This window comes from Petaurus breviceps, unplaced genomic scaffold (assembly GCF_028583685.1).
Source record: "Petaurus breviceps papuanus isolate PSGF00001 unplaced genomic scaffold, PetGlider_PUasm1.0 188, whole genome shotgun sequence".
Lineage (NCBI taxonomy): Eukaryota > Metazoa > Chordata > Mammalia > Diprotodontia > Petauridae > Petaurus > Petaurus breviceps.
Window position 1 is genome coordinate 16,858,414 of NW_027185804.1, and position 18,491 is coordinate 16,876,904.

The 18,491-nt window shown below is 39.2% G+C and overlaps 1 protein-coding gene across 2 annotated transcripts in view; it reads right to left on the reverse strand.

The window, feature by feature from the left end:
* Positions 1 to 15,221: 15,221 nt before the first annotated feature.
* The window catches only part of CCDC34 (coiled-coil domain containing 34), a 17,136-nt gene continuing 13,866 nt past the window's right edge, over positions 15,222 to 18,491 (reverse strand). For both annotated transcript variants that reach the window (XM_069091335.1, XM_069091334.1), the window contains exons 5-6: positions 17,908 to 18,049; positions 15,222 to 15,823 (exon numbers count right to left, since the gene is read on the reverse strand). In XM_069091335.1, the coding sequence (XP_068947436.1) occupies positions 15,606 to 15,823; positions 17,908 to 18,049 (360 nt within the window). In that variant the 3' untranslated portion in view covers positions 15,222 to 15,605. The remainder of the gene's footprint in view (positions 15,824 to 17,907; positions 18,050 to 18,491) is intronic.

Sequence of the window (18,491 nt, forward strand, 5' to 3'; positions counted from 1 at the left end):
AGAGACAGAGACAGAGAGACAGAGAGAGAGACAGAGACAGAGAGAGAGAGAGGCAGAGAGAGAATGAGAGAGAGAGGGAGGGAGGGAGGGAGACAGAGAGAGGGAGGGAGGGAGAGGGAGGGAGAGAGACAGAGAGAGAGAGAGAGAGAGAGAGAGACAGGGAGGGAGGGGGAGAGAGAGACACATACACAGAGAAAGAGACAGAGAGACAGAGAGAGAGAGGGAGAGAAGGAGAGGGGGGGAGAGAGAGAGAGAGGGAGGGAGGGGGAGAGAGACAGAGAAAGGGAGAGAGACAGAGACAGAGAGAGAAAAGCATTCTAGGGATTGGGGGAGGAGGTTTCATTCAGGAAAAAACATCTGAGCTAAGCCTTGAAAAAAGTTAAGAATTCGAAAGACCCTGATGAGGAGAAAAGAGAATGCATTCCAATCATGGGGAACAGCTCTGATAAAGGCATGAAGGTGGGAGATGGCAAACTGAGATGGTGAGACTACTACTAATCCAGTTCTTCCGGAATGTGGAGTGCCTGGAGGGTAGTAAACTGGAACTAGACAGAAAAGGTAAATTTCTAAGCCAAATTGTGGAGAGATTTAAATTCCAGGCTGAGGAATTTGTATTTTATCCTAGAGGTAATGGGGAATTGCTGCGGGGTTTTGAAGAGAGGAATGAATGAAGGGGATAGATGGGAGCCTCTGGAAGATAGTCTTGGCAGCCTGTGAAGCCTGGATTAGCAAGGAAAGATGTTGAAGGTAGAGATGTTAATGAGGAAGTTATTACAGCAGGCTCCCTGCCTTTGTACTGGCTGTCCCCCAGGCCTGGAGAGCTCTGGCCCCTCATCTCTACCTCTCAGTTTCCCTGGCTTCCTTTTTTAAAGCTCAGCTCAAACCCCACCTTCCTCGGAAGTAATTTCCAGGTCCCTCATTGCTAATGCCTCCTCCTTTCAGATTGCCTCTATCTACTTGCTTATATGTTGTCTGTCTTTAGACTGTGAGCTTCCTGAGGGCAAGGACTGCTTTGTGTGTGTAGTTTTTTTTTTAATTCTTTCTTTATATCCCCACTGCTTAAAACAGTGCCTAGCATGGAGGAAGCACATAATGCATGCTTCTTGACTGACTGACTGACTGACAGTAAGAGAGGAGATAAGGGCTTGACATTCCACTCATACGAATGGAGAAAAGGGAATTCATCCGTGCAAGACATGTTCTGTGAGGCCCCTCTGAGTTCCAACAATGGCCCCCAGTGCACTCCCAGAGTTATGCAGCTGGTATAATGATCAAAAACAGGATCTAATCCTAAGACTTTGCTGATTCCAAATACACCACAGCGGCCCCACTTAGTAGACCATAAGCCCCCAGTACAAAATGATATCTTATTCTTCCATGTAGCCCCTCAGGCTAACAGAATGCTTCATACAAAGTAAATGCTCAATAAATACTTGGTGATTGACTAAACAAAGCCTCTTGATTTCTCTGAGGCTCAGTTTCTTCATCTCTAAAATGGGATGGTTGGATCTGATGGCCTCCTAAGGCCCTTCTGGCTCTTGATCCATGGTGTTATGTTCCTAAGATTTTTATTTTATATTTAAACATAGGAACCATTGTTGAAAATTTTCTTAAGGCTGAAAATTTTTGAAAATAAGACTGAGGACAACATTACACCATAAACTATCACAGACAAAAAAAAGTTGAGGAAAGAATTATAGAACATTAGAGTTAGAAAGGGGCAGCTAGGTGGTTCAGTGCATAGAGTCAAGAAGACCCATTTTCCTACATTCAAATCTGGCCTCAGATAGTTACTGGCTGTGTGACCCTGGACAAATCACTTAACCTTGTTTGCCTTAGTTTCCTCATCTATAAAATCAACAGGAGAAGGAAATGGTCAGCCACTCCAGTAGCTTTGCCAAGAAAACCCAAAATGGAGTCACAAAGAATCAGACAAGATTGAAAACAACTGAGCACCAACAATAAGGGTTAGAAAAGACCTCGGGGATCTTGTCTAATCTCCTAATTTGAAAAATGAAGAAAGCATGGCCCAGACTAGGAAGGCACCTTATGCAAAGTTATACAAATCAGCAGCTGAGCTAGGAAAAGAACAAAGGTGTCCTGCTTGCACTCTGGCTTGCTGCTTCCGAGATGTATCAGCCAGCCAGACCCTCAATCCCTTTGCAATTGTTACCCTAGAACAATTTCTTTTTTTTGTTTTGTTTTGTTTGGGGTTTTTTTGCTTTTTGGAGGGCAATAGGGGTTAAGTGACTTGCCCACAGTTACATGACTAGTTAAGTCTTAAGTGTCAGAGGCCGGATTTGAACTCAGGTCCTCCTGACTCCAGGGCTGGTGCTCTATTCCTGTGCCACTTATCCACCCCCCCTAAAACAATTTCTTGAAAGGAGCTCCCTGGTTTCATTTCCCTGCTCTCTTGTGCCAGCCAGAAATGTAGTGGGCCACTTCTGATGTGTGATCATTTCCTTATCCCACTGGATAATTTATTAATGGTTTATTTAAGTCTTGGCCACAAAAGCCTGCATTATTTGAATGCACTACCTTGAAAAGCCTACCACCATGTTTCATGGGACCAGCACAACTGCAGGGCACTGCTAGAGACTGTTCAGTTAGAGGAACCACTAATCTAAATTGGGAGGTGGTTATGTTGTAATCATTTTCCACTTGAGTCTTCTGTCTTTCAAAATAAGAATTATATTTTAGTTATCTAATTAGAGCCTTTGCCTCACAGAACTGTACTTTTCCGTGATCTTATTCTCTGCTAAAGATAGGTAGTTCTCAGATTACTTCAGCTTTCTTCGGTCCTCAGTCTTTGAACTATACACATGAAAAGTGGTCAAATAAAATAATGACCTTCAAAGAATATAAGCTCCTTGAGGACAGATGGTTCAGATTCTGTCTTTGTACCACCAAACCCCTTCTCTCTACTCCTCAGCACACCATGTCTGGTTCACAGTAGGTACTAAATAGATACTGATTGAATCAAAGATTAAAATGTTATATAAAATCAGCTATTATTATTATTCCAAGTGAAATCATATACCCTTAGTTCCAATGCCTGTGATTTATTACACTGTTAACACCTTAGTTACATTTCAGTGAAATTATCATGTCATAACTAAGAAAAGTTGTTGAGATACTTATGTTGTACTTTTAATTAAGCATATTATTTAAATGAAATCAAATACTTTAAATGTATCCTAATCTATTAATAAAAAAAAGGAATACATTGTTTAGAAAAATAAAATTCTCAACAGTTGATTGGGAAATTGTCCACCTAGACAAATGGAAAGAGGAATGAACTGGAAAACACAAATCTTAAAAGTTGGAAGGGACCTCAGAAGCCACCAAGTTCCAGTCCATACCTGGACTTGCCAACACGCCAACACAGCCTTCATTTAAAGGCACTGAGATACTGGGAACTTTAGCTATTGAGCTAACCCATTCTACCTTTCTGATGGTCAGGGAGTCTCCTTATATTAAGTCTAAACTTGCCTCCATTGGACTCTTCCTTCCAAGGGAAATCAAATAATTAATGACCATGCTGGATCTGGTTCTCCAATTAATTTTCAACTCACCTCACTCTATTATCATCCAACTCCCTCTCTCCATATTATCCAAAGGAATAATTTGAGAAATTTCACCAAAAGTTTCGCTTAACTTTATGTAAAGCCTAGATCTTAAAAGCATACACAGGCTTCTGCTGATCTGCCAGTCTTAGTTCTATTGAAAAAAAAAAAATGAGGTCAGGCTGACACGATGTTTCTGGTTGATACCAGTAATCACTGTGTCCTTTCCACTAACCTGGGATGCTCTTTAGAAGAGAATTCTAAAATTTTATAAGGGATCAAAGTCAAGTTCATTGACTTATGCAGACTCCATTCTCTCCACTTTGGGAGAAAATCAGGACATTATTTTCTCTTCTCTAACACTACATTATTTTAAACAATATTTCTAATTTAACAATTAGAAATCCTCTATTTAAGGGATTCTTAACTCAGCATTCATGAATTTGGTGTTAGTTGGCTGATTGTTTTTAATTTTTACTATTATTTCACTGTAATTGTTTTTTAATCGTATATATTCTACTCCATGCATTTAAAACAATTTTTAGAAGGATGTTTTTTAGAATTTGTTCACAGTCTTCAGCAGACTGTCCAAAAGGAGTCCATGACACCACAAAAGGTTAAGAATCCCTGGTCTAGTTTTTTCAGTACCCAAGAATGGAGTTCATCGGGGGCCTAGTGACTTGAACTCATCATTGGTACTACTCCTGCTCTCCCCCTATTTATGTTAGGTATTTAACTCTTGTACTCTCTAATCTAAATCTCATTCCTTTTGTGGAAGGTAAAGGTAAAGAGGCAAAGGAATAATCAAGGAACTCACTTTCTCTCTCTTGTTACCATCATCTCACAACCATCGCAAGCATTGTTCCTCTGTCCCTTCTTTGATCCTTTCCTGTTACCCAATTTATCTATAAATTACCATCATAGCTTCTATTCCTAGCTTTTCTCCAGCCTCAACTCAGTCTGACAGCATTCTCATAGGTTCATGCCATTACTTTTTTATTCATCCTCTGTTACCTGCCCTTCCTTCTATTTCTTCAATCGTTTCCATGAGGAACACTGAGAGAATAAGGAAACAAACAAGAAAGGTAAATTAAAAAATGAAATAAATAATTACTTATTACTTAAGTCCTTCTCATTCCTCAGCCTTACTTTCTGCCACTTCTGCTCAATTATGAAAAATAAAATTCAGAATAATAATAGAAAATATAAAAGCATATAATATTAAATTAAACATAACAAAAGAAGTATAAATGAATAATAAAATTAAGAAGGAAAGAGAAATAAAGACAAAGCAAAAGGAATTTTTTTAAATAGGTTCAGTAAAAGCAAGTTACTAAAAATAAGAAGCTAGAAGAGAGGAAGTCTTTAACTACTAGCTTAATGGAGCAGGGAAAGAAACGAGTCAAAAATGAGAGTAATAGCCAAATAAATGAGAGAAAGATAAATGAACAATTTCCATAAATTCAAAGGACTTGTGACAGATCAAGCAAACAGGAGGGAAAGGAAGAGATACTGTGGGAATAGACTAATGTCAAAACAATTTAAGTGAAGCTAATCACAGAGACAAAGTACTGTCTTAAAAGGGGAAGAATATTTTAAAAATCAATACAAAATAAATAAAGGGGAAAAAAAGCCACAAGACTGACAACCATAACTTTAAGTGTGAATGAATTAAACAATTCAGTAAAACAAAAGACAGTGATAGACAAAACCCAATAATCTCTTATTCTGTAACATATATGAATCATATCCCAAAAAACAGGCATGTGTAGAATAGAACAAAATTAACTATGTATCAAGTGAACCCAGAAAAAGTGTCACAATCATGTTATCAGCTAAAGCATAAATAGAATTCATAATATCAATAAACAGGGAAACTACATTACGCTTAAAGGAACCACATATCATGGGCCACTATGAACCCTAAACATATGTGTACCAAATGGCATAGCATCTAAATTCATAAAGGAAAAGTAAACTGAATTGAAAAAAGACATAGTAACATGGTAATAGTAGGACACTTTAATGTTCTTATTTCAGAACTAGAAAAATATCTAACAGAAAGATAAACAAAAAGGAAAAATTGTATAATTTATAGCGGAAAGATTTTTTCTGAATTACAATATTAATGAATATATATTTATATATAGCCTAAGTCCTTCTCATCCATCAAGTCCTTTTCTAGCTCCTTTTGCCTATCAATTTGCTCCCCCCAAAACCAGAAATCTAATGAACATAAGATTCAGGTTCAAATCTCAGGAGTGATCAGATGTGTTTCTTTAGATGAGTCATTTAATATCTCAACCTCAGCTGCCTCATCTGTAAGATGGGGATAATCTCACTTCTATTATCTACCCTTACCACAGTAGTATAAGGAAAAGTGCTTTGTAAACTGTTGAGAACTATAGAAATGTCTGATTTATTTATTCAAATATATAAAAAGAAGTACAATGGACTATTGCCTCAGCAAAACAAAATGCAGGGTGAAAAGATCTCCTTAAACAAGGTGTTTTCTATGTGTATGTTAATATTATACAATATTTTGTGACAAAAATTATGTGGATAACTTTATGCAAATATATAATCAGGACTAATATTTTAAATGAGATTTAAGTCAGGAAGACATATGCATCTTTAATTCTTATACAGAATGTCCTAACATTGAATTCAAAAGCAGAAGTATTTCCTTTAGACAGTAAGGTTCTCCAAATGCTCCTATTCACAGATGATTTTGTCCTGTTTTGCCATCAAGGACACTACAAAGTACTCTCACTGCAATCCATAATTATTCTAAGAAGACAGAACTAACTCCAGGGAAAACTAAGACTAGGGGGGAAAATGGATGAAATTATATATTGTTCATACCATAGCATATCCAATAAGAGAGGCAGCCTATTGAAATATTTAGTCAGGCTGACTTTCTCCTTTCCTTCTGCATTCTCTCTACCTTAGTCATCAGATCCATTCTCATGAGTTCAATCATCATCTCACCACAGAGGACTCCCAGCCTTAATCTCTCTTTTGCACTACATTTCCCCACCTCCAGCTCCACTGGGCAAAACCCAGATGATCTGCCACTGTATGAAACTCAACATGTCCCAAATGGAACTACTAAACTTCCTTCCAAACTTCACAGTTTCTGGTGAGATCTATATCCTCCCAGGAACTCAGGTATGGAGCCTTGGAGTCAATCTACCCTATCCTCTCTTTCTTCCCTTCCAAATTCAATTAATTGACAAGACTGTTGATTATATCTTCCCAACATCCCTTGAATCTGTCGTTTTTCTCCACTCACACTATCTCTATCACCTCTCTGCACCAGGCCCCGTAACAGGCTTCCTCTGGCTCCATTCTCTCTCCTCTCTAATCTATTCTCCACACAGTTGTAAAAATAAATCAAGGTCTGACCACATCACTCATTTGCTCAAAAACCTTCAGAAGGTAAGACAAATTAAAAATTTCCTCAGCCAGGCAATCTGGTTCCTACCTTTCTTTCCAGCCTTATCCCACAATATTGTCCTTTCAGAACTCTGTTTTCCAGAAACACTGGACTGTTAGCTGTTTGCCAAGTTCAGCATTTCTGCATCTCTTTGCTCCATGCCTTCATAATAGTTATCCCCAATTTCTGGACCACATATTTCTTAGAATCCTTATCTTTATCCAAGACTCAACTCGGGGACTACCTACTCTGTTAATTACACCTTCCTCATTCCCTCCCCCAGGTGTTAGGGGTTTTTCCCTTCTCAAGTTAATCATGTATTTACTTATATGTGTAGATGAATTTCCTCTGACTGAATGTACTTTCCTTGAGGGCAGAGATTGTTCTTTGTCTTGGTGAGCCCAATGCCTAAAACTGGACCTGGAAATAATAAGCACTTGGTAAATGTTTGTTGATTAATTGTGTACTTGTGCTATATTAGGAAAAAACTAGAAAAAATCTAGACTAAGAGGACCTGCGTTTAAATTCTGGCTCTGGTCACCTTGATGACCATAGGCAAGTTACTCCATCTCTCTAGAATTCCCTCATCTGTAAAATCAAGGGGTTGGGCTAAATGACCTCTGAATTTCCTTCTAAATCTATTTTATGTTCTGTCTCCTAATGATATATGAGCTCCTTGATAGTCATCTCTGTGTCCATGGATTTGTGTCCCCCATCCCTACAAACAGGGCTCTGCATATAAAGAGTGATCAATAAACACTGGTTGAATGAACAAATACACACGTGAAAAGTTAAACAATACATACAAGACACTTGATGCTAAGCGCCAAGTAAGAGGTACAGACACTAACTGGTGCAGGAGTCAGGAGGATTCCAGAAGAGTGCTCTGTGGGCTGCAGTGGTTGAGCCTTCCAGAAGGAGTTGGAGCTTTGGCTGGCCTTTGAGGCATAAATAAAATAGGACAGAAAGTGATTATAAATCTAAGTGATTAGGATCTCCTCCAAGCCTACCTCCCACCCTCACTCCCAACCCCCTCTGACAACATATGCCATTTCAGCAAGACAGAATTCTCTAGAAGGCTCAGAAATGCCAGCTCTAATTCAGTCCAGATGTGCATGGAAAGACAATGCTTAATGACAGATGTGTAACATTGTGCAAGCCTCTCACAGACCCCAGGTTATGTCATTTTTCCAAACTGCAACTTTCTGATGTATACAAGGCAAAACCTCTCCAAAAATTTGATAGATTTAAGGGAAAAAATACCCATTCAAGGAATGATGAGTGGCTAGAAGACACACACAACACACGCGCACACACACACACACACACACATACACACACAGGACAGAGGTAAACTAGAACAAGACCTTCAAAAGGATGGAAGAATCCGTGACACAGAATGGAGCAGGAGGCTAATTGAGATATTCTCCTCGAGCTTCCTTTCCTCTACTAAGGGGTTCCCAAGCCAGTAACCCCTAAGAGTACTCTCTTCTAGTTCTGCAAGAAGCTTACGGAAGAACTTGGTAAATTCACATCCTAGTTGTTGTTGTTTTTTATTCTTGCCCCCATCTGGGGTTTTCTTGGCAGAGATCCTGGGAAAGATTGCCATTTCCTTCTTCAACTCATTTAACAGATGAGGAAACTGATGCAAACTGAAGTTAAGTGACTTACCTAGGGTCACATAGCCAGTAAGTGTCTGAGGCCAGAGTTGAACTGAGGAAAATCAGTTTCCTTGACTCCAAGCCCATCTTCTATGCACTGTGCCACCCTCACTGACCTCAGAAACATAGAAAGTAAGTTAGTGAGATAAAATACTCAATATGCAATAACCTGAATATTTTATCTTTTTTTAAGTTGATGAAGGGATAGTAGAGAAAAGGAATGTTTCCTCCCCATACAATATGAAAATAAATTATTGCTCCTTTCTTCATAGGTAATCTGAAGGTACATTACGCTCTAGGACCAGAGTGTTTTTTCTGGGGTTGATATCTTGTTGAAAGCAAACCAAGCAATACTTCTCTTCTCTGCTCAGCAAAAGAATCCAATTGAGTGAAATGTAGCCAATATGCACTCTCATAACCTATCTTGCCTTAGCCTTATTCACTTTTTCATTCTACCACAATTCTGTTTAATGTACTACAGATAAAGTAAGGACCTCTTTTGAAAAGAGGCCTGTCAGAGATATTTGTGATCAATTTTAAACTTGGCAGCATTAAATAGTAGAGTTCTGGGCAGCATTAAACAATGGAGTCTTGGATTTGCAATCCAAGGACCAGGCTTTCACTCCCTGTGGGTCATTTGCTTCCTTGGACAAGTCACTCAACTTTTCTGAGCCTCATTTCTTTACCTGTAAACTGGGATATGGGGGAACTGAACTAGTCAGATTTTGTCTAACAGAGATCACTGTAAGGGGAGAAACCCTGGGATATGAGAGAGGAAATAAAGATACAGGCTTCCTATCTATAAGCAGGAGGAAAGTCACAGACATTCCCCATGAAAAACATAGCGTTAGTCCCTAGGACAGTCCATTTTAACTGGATGCAATTAAATCAATGAGGTGGAAACCTTTTCTCTGGAGAGTGCATCCTAGTCCTTCCCTCCATAGCGTGGCCAACAACCTCTCCTCCCATCTCAAAACTCCCAGAAGTCAGTGGAGAAATACAAGATACAGCAATAGCAAAATAAAGATTCATTGAAAGGAAGGACTACCCCCACTGGATGTTGACCCCTGGAACAAAGCTCTGATCGCTCTACCCTAATTACAATTTTACAGACGAGAGGTGTCATGATTTTAGTAGCACCAGGGAGAGCTCCCAATGAAATGATTTCATCGGTCAATACAATTCAGTCTTTTTGTTGTCCTTCATTGTGGTCCTTCTGCCCTTGAAAAGGCAAGCCATCATCACTAAGGGAAGACTGTTACATCCTTATGTAATAAAGAACTATCTGAATCAGATGCTAATGCCCCATCTTCTAGGCACTTTTGGAGTTGAACTGGAAAGCTGGGCTCATTTGTAAGGTTAACAGGTTCATTGGGGGGTTAAATTTCTTCTTCTTTAATCATCAGGAAATAGCTCCAGGGCATCTAGGTGGCACAGAGCACTGGACCTGGAGTCAGGAGGACCAGAATTCAAATCTGGCCTCAGACACTTAACACATACTAGTCCTATGACCTTGGGCAAGTCACTTAAACCCGACTGCCCTGCCTTCCCCCGTCCAAAAAAAAATAGCTCCCATTGTGACCTGAGTTCAAATCCCATCTCAGACAGTTACTAGCTGTGACCATGGGCAAGTCACTTAACTGTCTGCCTCAGTTTCCTTATCTGTAAAATGAGGAAGATATAATAACAGCACCAACCTTCTCAGGTTGTTGTGAGGATGAAATCAGATCATATTTGTACAGTGCTCTATAAACACTAGATATCATTCACATAGGCCAAGAATTCTTAACCTTTTTGTGTTCTGCACCACTTTGGCAGTTTAGTGAAGTCTATGCACCTCAGAATAATGTTTTTTAAATGCTTAAAGTAAAATACATTGGATTACAAAGACAAGCAATTACACTGAAATACTGTTATCAATTTTTTTTAAGTTCATGAACTTCCAGTTAAGAACTCTGGATCTAGTCTAAAGTCAATCAATGCACAAGCACTTATTAAATGCCTATTATGTACCAAGGACTGTGGTAGGCACTGAAGGTAGGAATGAAATGAATTCTAGCCTCGAGAAACTTAAATTCTATTGGGGGAGATAAGGCCCTGAATGAGAGCAGCAGCAGTGTGAGTGAAGGGGACAGACAGGAGAGATCCTGTGGCCAAGTGACAAGATTTGCTAAAGGACTGGATAAGCTAGCATAGCAGACCGTATTACAAACCCAGTCTTGTCTGACAAGCTCAGGGCTTTTCCCACCATTTTAGTACCTGACTACCTACCTTCTGGGGTTACTGTGAGGATCAAATGAAATATTTGCAAAAGACTTAGTGGGCTTGCACAAAGTAGGCACTTAATGTGTACTCCCTTCCTATACCAAACTGCCTTTTTCACAAGGACTTGGTTACACTTGAAACCAGTATATCAGGGTCTGAAGCCAGACCCTGCACTAGGGACAAGACGCATTCTAGCATAATGGAACAAAGAAACTCAGGAGGGAAAATCCTTACGAGGTAAATGGTATTTCAAAGCTGGCACCAGCTATTGCCAAAAACAGAAAACTGCACTCGCCTATCTTCCCCTCTGAGGGTAATTATTAAAACAAGGCTGGTCCAGGCTTACAGTCAGTGTTTCTAAGCTCACCCTTCAATGCAGGGCTATGTCCTCTGCGGTGAGGACAAAAGGAAGAAGGGAATAAGCATTTATGAGCTTCCTACTATGTACCAGAAATTGTGCCAAAGAGCTCACAAATATGATCTCACAACCCTTGGAGCTAGTGCTGTTATTATCCCTTTACAAATGAGGAAACTGAGGTAACCAGAGGTGAAGTGACTTGCCTAGGGCCACATGGCTAGTGTTGGAAGCCAGACATCAGGTCTTCCTGACTCCAGGTGCACACTCTCTTCACTGTGCTACCCATCTGCCTCTAATGAAAGCCCTGCATGACAGCCCAGTGCAGCCATGGGTGTCCGGTGACCCGAGTGGTTTTCTCTGAGGGCTTGTGTTCCTCGATTACATGTGCAGTCTTGCAGAGGAACAGATGTTCTGCAAAGGAGGGGAAGTCCTCCTGTCTCAAGGCTGACAGTGAACCTCAACCATAGCCCTTCCCTGTTCTCTCAGGAATGGCTGTTAGGATGCGTAGTGGCCAAATGTCATGAGACTGACATTTCACAATCCTTCTTCTGTCATGCTCTAATGACTCTTCCTCACTCAAGGTTCATTTACATCCCTCTCTCTGCATCCACATTGCTGTCTATCAACGTCCTGATCACTCAACTCTCCCAGCTTTCTATATTAGAACTTTCTGGACTTTAGTCACTAATATAGAACTTTCTATATTAGAACTTGTGGACTTCATTAGTCACGAAGGTGACTCATCGAAAGACCTGACTACATCATTCCTCAACTCCAGTGACCTCTCTTCTCTACTCCACTTCAGTCAGAAAACATTTATTAGCACTTATTATGTGCCAGGAACCACACTAAGTTTTGGTGATACAGAGAAAGGTAAAAAACAAATCGTGCCACTGAGGAATGCATTGTCTAATGGGAGAGAGAACATGCTAACAACTGTGCCTAACAAGAGCCATACAGAATAAATTGGAAGTAATCTCAGGGAGAAGACTAGCATTAAGGAAGAACAGGAAAGTTCTCTTATACTAATTAAGTTGTAAGAGGTTGAGGAGAGTGGGTGGTAAAATTGAGGCATCAGGCATAAACAGGATATAGCAGGAAAGAGGAACATAGGAAACACGATAGTCACTGGATGGGGCAGAAGAATTAAGGAAAAGCTTTAATATTAGGGGGGAAATGACTGTAGGAAGATGGGAAAGAGCTATTATATAGAAAGAAATTGAAAGGAGAGAGAAGAGACAGAAACAGGATAGGGAGGACTGAAAGTAGTGGGGTAAGAAAGGGGGAAGGAGGAAGAGAGAGAGGATGATTACATGGAATATGAGATATGCCTGGGAAAAGTGGAAGGGAATTGAGATCAAGGGATTTACCTTGGTGCAGAGTAGAGATACCTCTTCTGAGACCTGAGGATAGGAGAGAATGGATAATGCTGAGAAATTTGATGGCAGGTGGGCTGAGGAAGCACATGCTGGATAAAGCTGGAAGGTACAGATATAAACAAGAGAAAATTCAGATCCCATGCTGTGAAGGATGAACTGAAAAATATGTAAAGGTGAGAGGAGGGGTAAAAGCATGAGGCCTACATATCACAACCTTGTGAAATCTGTTTGACTTTATAACTCTCCCAAGTTACAAACTGCAGCCCTGGAATGAATGGAGAAACCAGATGGTTGTATTTACTCAAGGATGAGGATTCATCCCATAGGAGGCAAGAAATGGTAGGAGAGTAAATAGTGGAATGTTAGATAAATGAATGACCATGAGATCAAACTGGAAGCAAGTAAAGTCAAAGTCTGGGAGATGAACTGATGGTTGGGTCACAGGCTTGGAGGTCATAAAAAGGGCCAAGATTCAGTTGAGTGTGAATCAGAAGCAGTAGAAAGATCAGTAGTGATAGAATCTCAGTTTGGGGTCTAGGAGGTGGTAAGAGATTATGAGGTCTGCTCATAAGCTGAATGGCATCCTCAACCCCTGAGTGTCCCCTTCCACATGAAATCCTACTTGGCTTTTAAAATCTTTCACACCCTGACCTCTTCCTTCCCAGTCTTCTTCCATATGACTCCCCTTCACATTTACTATGATGCTATAACCGTCTGTCTTGCTGTTATTTGTGGGGACATCTCAAGTTATGCCTTGCTCAGTTATGCTGGGAGGAAACAATAGAACTTGGGGTTCCAAACCAGGTCCTGCCTCCAAATGCAGCAGACCCACAGGGACTACTCCAGGAGCCTCTTAAAAGATTTTCCCATCTTCACTCTCTCCCCTCTAATCTAGGATTCATTCAATTGCCAGATTAACTTCCTGATGTGAATAGCCAAGACAGTGACGAGCTCAAAATTCTTTAGTGATCCCGTATTAGTCCTAAAGATCAAACTCCTCCACCAGGCATTCATCTCTCCACACAACCAGGCATCACCCTGACTTTTCAGTCATACCCACCACATGCCCTACCCTCAAGCCAAACTCAACTGCCATCATCTCCTCAACAAGCCCTCCAATGCTCAGCCTTCCCTTTGCTGGCACAGTACCCACCCACTATGTGACCTATCAATTCTTAGCCATCCTTAAAAGCCAGCTCAGGAATCCCTTCCCTGTGAGACCTTCCCTGATCTGATCCCTGTGCTCACTAACTGCCTTTCCCCTTGCAATTTTGTTTTACCATTTTCTATTGCTAAACTGAGATAAAATATTATATTGTTATGTTTTGAAGATTTACGTCAGCTCCAAGTATCACGAGAGCAGGAATCACATCTTATCTACAATCTGTACCACTTCCAGGACTGGGCACTCTTTGTACACACAGTAGGTAAACACACGAGTGAGGTCAACCTTCTTGCCCCAAATGTTATCAAATAATCTAACTTTGCCTTCTTCTCCCTCCCTAGCTCACTAATCTCACCATGCCACACTTTAGGACTAATAAGATCAAATGCTTTTTAGAGTTACACTTACATTATTGAGACACTTGCAGTCTTGATATTTTCAACAGACTGGTGAACTTAGTCCTGTAAAGTAATCAGCTGGAAGTTTATGGAGTAGCCAGATCATCCTGAGCTGCTCTGAAGCCTTCATATCTCCCATGTTGAGTAAATCTAGACAACTCTGTCTTAGATTAGGCTATACCTGTTGGTCATCCCATCCCTCATTCATCCTTCCCCAGAGGTTGTCTGACTGCTGATGCATTTCTGATGGTAGGAACCCCACAGTTCAGCAACATGAGAGGCTCTGCTTATCCTCAGGGATGTTGGAGGCTCTTTGTGACCAGCAACCGCGCCTGGGAAGATAAATTACCAATTTGGGCTCATGTGACAGGAGCAGAGATGTGAAACAATTCTCTAAGTAGTATCACTTTTGACAAGAACTTACTGATTTTTAAATTGCCACAACAAATTTTCATTCCATGCTCTTATTCTAAAAGAAAAAAAAATCAGACAATGACTAAAAGTTTTAAATTTTAATAAAACTGGGTTGTTTTTAAAAATGCTTTGATACGGTTGGTTTAAATTTACTTATCAATAAGATAGCTGATATCAGACTGCAAAAAAGATCTGTATTTACTTCCTTTAAACAGTAAAAATTCGTGATTCTGGGACACAGCTCTTGGGGGAGTAGATTTTCTTTCAAACAATACCATTTTAGGAGACAAACATTATTTCAGTCAAGTTTAAATATAAATCACCATAAACTGACTGTTTTTTTTCCAAAGTACTACCTGATGTCCAAAGCTAAATAACTCTGTCCTCACTACTGTGAGTTATCTTCACAAAACTCAGGATTCTCATCTCTTTGTTTTCAGAACAATACTAAATGCTGACTGGTGGTTTGTTTTTTCAAACAAAATTTTTGCAGGAAATAGTAAAAACACCAACAACTCTAGCTTCTGATTCCCATAAAATGCCATCCTATAAAGATTCTTCTAAGGGTTATCTGGATTAAGCAGTTTAAAATGATTTATTACAAGATTTATTCCAATCACATTGCTACACATAATCCTAACAATATACATTGTGGAAGAATACAAGAACAATTTTTGATTTTATTGATGTTACAGAATAGCTATAGACGTTAAATACAAACATATTTCTTAATTGCACAGATACTAATTTTACAAACACAACTTTGAAACATTTATAAAAATAAAAAAATGTACAAATATCTTCCTTAATTAACTTGAAGGTTCCTACAGACAATTACAAAAATGATAACTGGTAAATTATCAAACAACATATTGAGCTAATACTGATTAACAAAAATAGTTCTGGTTTTTGTTTTTTTAAAGATGGTATTTTAGCATCCAGGCTAATTTGGTCCATGTACTATCTCTGTATTCGACACAGAGTGCCAAGGCACAGACTGCCCTTGTTTTTATGAAAGACCAAAGATGAGGACCTGTAAGGCTGACTGGACACAGGTCTTTTGCCCTTCTTCACAATAACAGCAGTCTTTGATTCCTTAGGAGGGGGAATGTAAATAGGCTTCCACGGGATTGGATTATAAAAGCTTGGCGGTGGGCAGGCAACTCCATTGTAGTAACCTAAGGATGAAAAACACACTGATTACTCTCCAAAAGCTCTCATTGTTTAAAAGCCCAAGAAAGACAGTAAACCATTTCCAATGTATACAGGAACCAGATGGAAAAACATTTTACAATTAGCACCTCATGATGGAATAGAAGTAAAGCCTCACTGATTTGGAATAACTGGAGATAGTTTACTGTAAACCAGTCTGGCTTTATGAAAAGTGTGAATTTGAGTATAAGGCAGCTCTCCAAATACAGTCAGTCACAAAGCCTTTATTAAGTGCCTACTATGTGCCATGCTTTGTGTTAAGTGTTAATGAGACATCCTGGGGCTTAAACAATAAATATTACTACCAAGACATCATATGAGTTGTTAGTTAAAAACCAAACTGGCACAGTTAAAAGTTGAAAAAAAAGCCCTCATGATCTTGAGTCTCTTCTCTGAAAACATTACTGATTTTAGACTCAAGGTCTCATAAGGCCCTGAAAATTTATAGAGAAGAAATGATAAAGAACATTTAGCTCAATATGAATCACATATCTTGTCTAAATTTACTTAAAGCCTGATGTCATTCAAATTAGTGAGGATTCACTGCATTAATATAATTTTAATAAACAGTTATCAACAGTTCCTATTCTAATGAATGTACATAAATGAAATTATAGCTCCTAAGAGCTAAAATACAAAACTGTGAAAAAAAGGCCAAATGGTGAATACCATGTAAAGCCCCAAATCACCACCCTCCTTTCACATATTTCACTCAAAATGTGTTTTAAAAAATTGACCATGACTTGGATACAAAGAACACCACAGAGCGGTTTACGATTACTACGAGAGTAGAGAAAGTGGAGCATGGTGGAAAGAACACGGGCCACAGAGTTCAGGGAAGCTTAGCTGAGTTCTATTTCTGATGCCCACCCTGTGACCCGAGATTCTCTAAGTGTGAAGATCCCAATAAATAAAAGGAGAATAATAGTACCTACAGCACCTACCATAAAGATCAAATGAGATAATGTATGTAAAGTGCTTTTTTATTAAAGCATTAAGCTAATGTACTATTTTTCAGCTGCTAGTATGATGACAGTATTCTTACACAAATATTTCTTGCAGAAAAAAATTAGGTGACATAAAAAAAGTTATCAAGAGATTTTTTTTTAAAAAGGAAATATTCATTTAAAAAGCCACCCAGCAATTTAACTAATGTAACGATTAAGTCCTGATTGGTAAGGGGATACCTAGTAAAAGGTTTGTCTCTAACATTCATTCCTCTGATTACAGTGGTGTTGCTTAATTATTACCCTTCTTCAAACAAGTAGAAACCAAACAAGTAAACTCAGTTCAGTATCTGTAACTGATGACCTCTGTGCCATGCATGAGAGGCCTACGCCCTGACAGCAGGAATGTGTCAGTCACACAATGGCAGTCCCCATCAACGGTGAAGATATTTCAACACACACTTCACCAGGGTGGTCAAAACAAAGTCTGGAATATGTTCTATTGTGTGAACACAACAGAATGGGAGTATTTTTAATAAATCACTTAGACAAGTGAAGGCAGCTGTCAGCAAGTTATGAGCTTCCAACAGAAAGCACAAAGAAACTATGCCCCACCATCTATAATCAGACCAAGCACAGAGAGCAACTGGTTTTCCGTCTGGTTCACGGACTGTCTGGTGTTTGGAGTTACAGGAATAATCTCCCCAAGAGATCTGTAGCTCTAATTTAGATAGGGTTAACAAGAGTAGCAAGCATGAAACCTCCCTCTCCAGAATAAGTCTTCCTGGGCCAACTGAAAGAAACGTCAAATTTTATATTACATTTTCACCATCAAACATTCTCACTGATTTAAAAACACAGTTTTAAAACAACTGCTTTAAAATTCACAGCTGCTTTTAAAAAGAAATCAATTCTGATTCAGAAAAACAGTAAGTTGGTAACTGCATAGAGATCTTTTATTTAGCTTGCTGAAATAGTAATTTTAGATAAGAAGTTTTTTCATAAGCTCTTATTTTTTTGAAGAGGAAACAAACAACATGAAACTCCCCCCCCAACCATGAGTTCACTTGCCTTTATTTAGGTCACAGAGAACAAGAACTAACCTGTCAGTTTCCCATTGGCATAACCATAGCTCCTTGGAATGAGACGAGGTTTGTTTTTCACATTTTGAAGCCATTCCTTGAACTTCTTTTCAGAGATTTCTTTTTTTTCCTGTTGTTCAGCAAGTCTCTGCTTTTCTTTTTCCTTAAAATGATGAAATCAAAGACCTTTTAAAGGAGTGTATACAAATCTATGTGAGATTTGGTCATTCAGTCTAAGAGACTATTGGTTATGTACTTTAATCATGCATTGGCTATAAACAATAACTCGTCAGAGGGTAATTTCTGTGAAAGTGTCTTTCAGTGAAAGGGTCTTTCCTCAGTAACACTTAATTCAACAAGCCCAAGAGAGAAACTGCCATTTACTTTTTTTTTAATTATCTGTTTTGACCATCATAATGACACAACTCCATAACATATTACAAAATACTTCAAAATAACCTAAAATTATTTGCTTAAGGGGCGGCTAGGTGGCACAGTGAATAGAGCACCAGCCTTGAAGTCAGGAGGACCTGAGTTCAAATCCGGTCTCAGACACTTCACACACACACACACACACACACACACACACACACACACACACACAC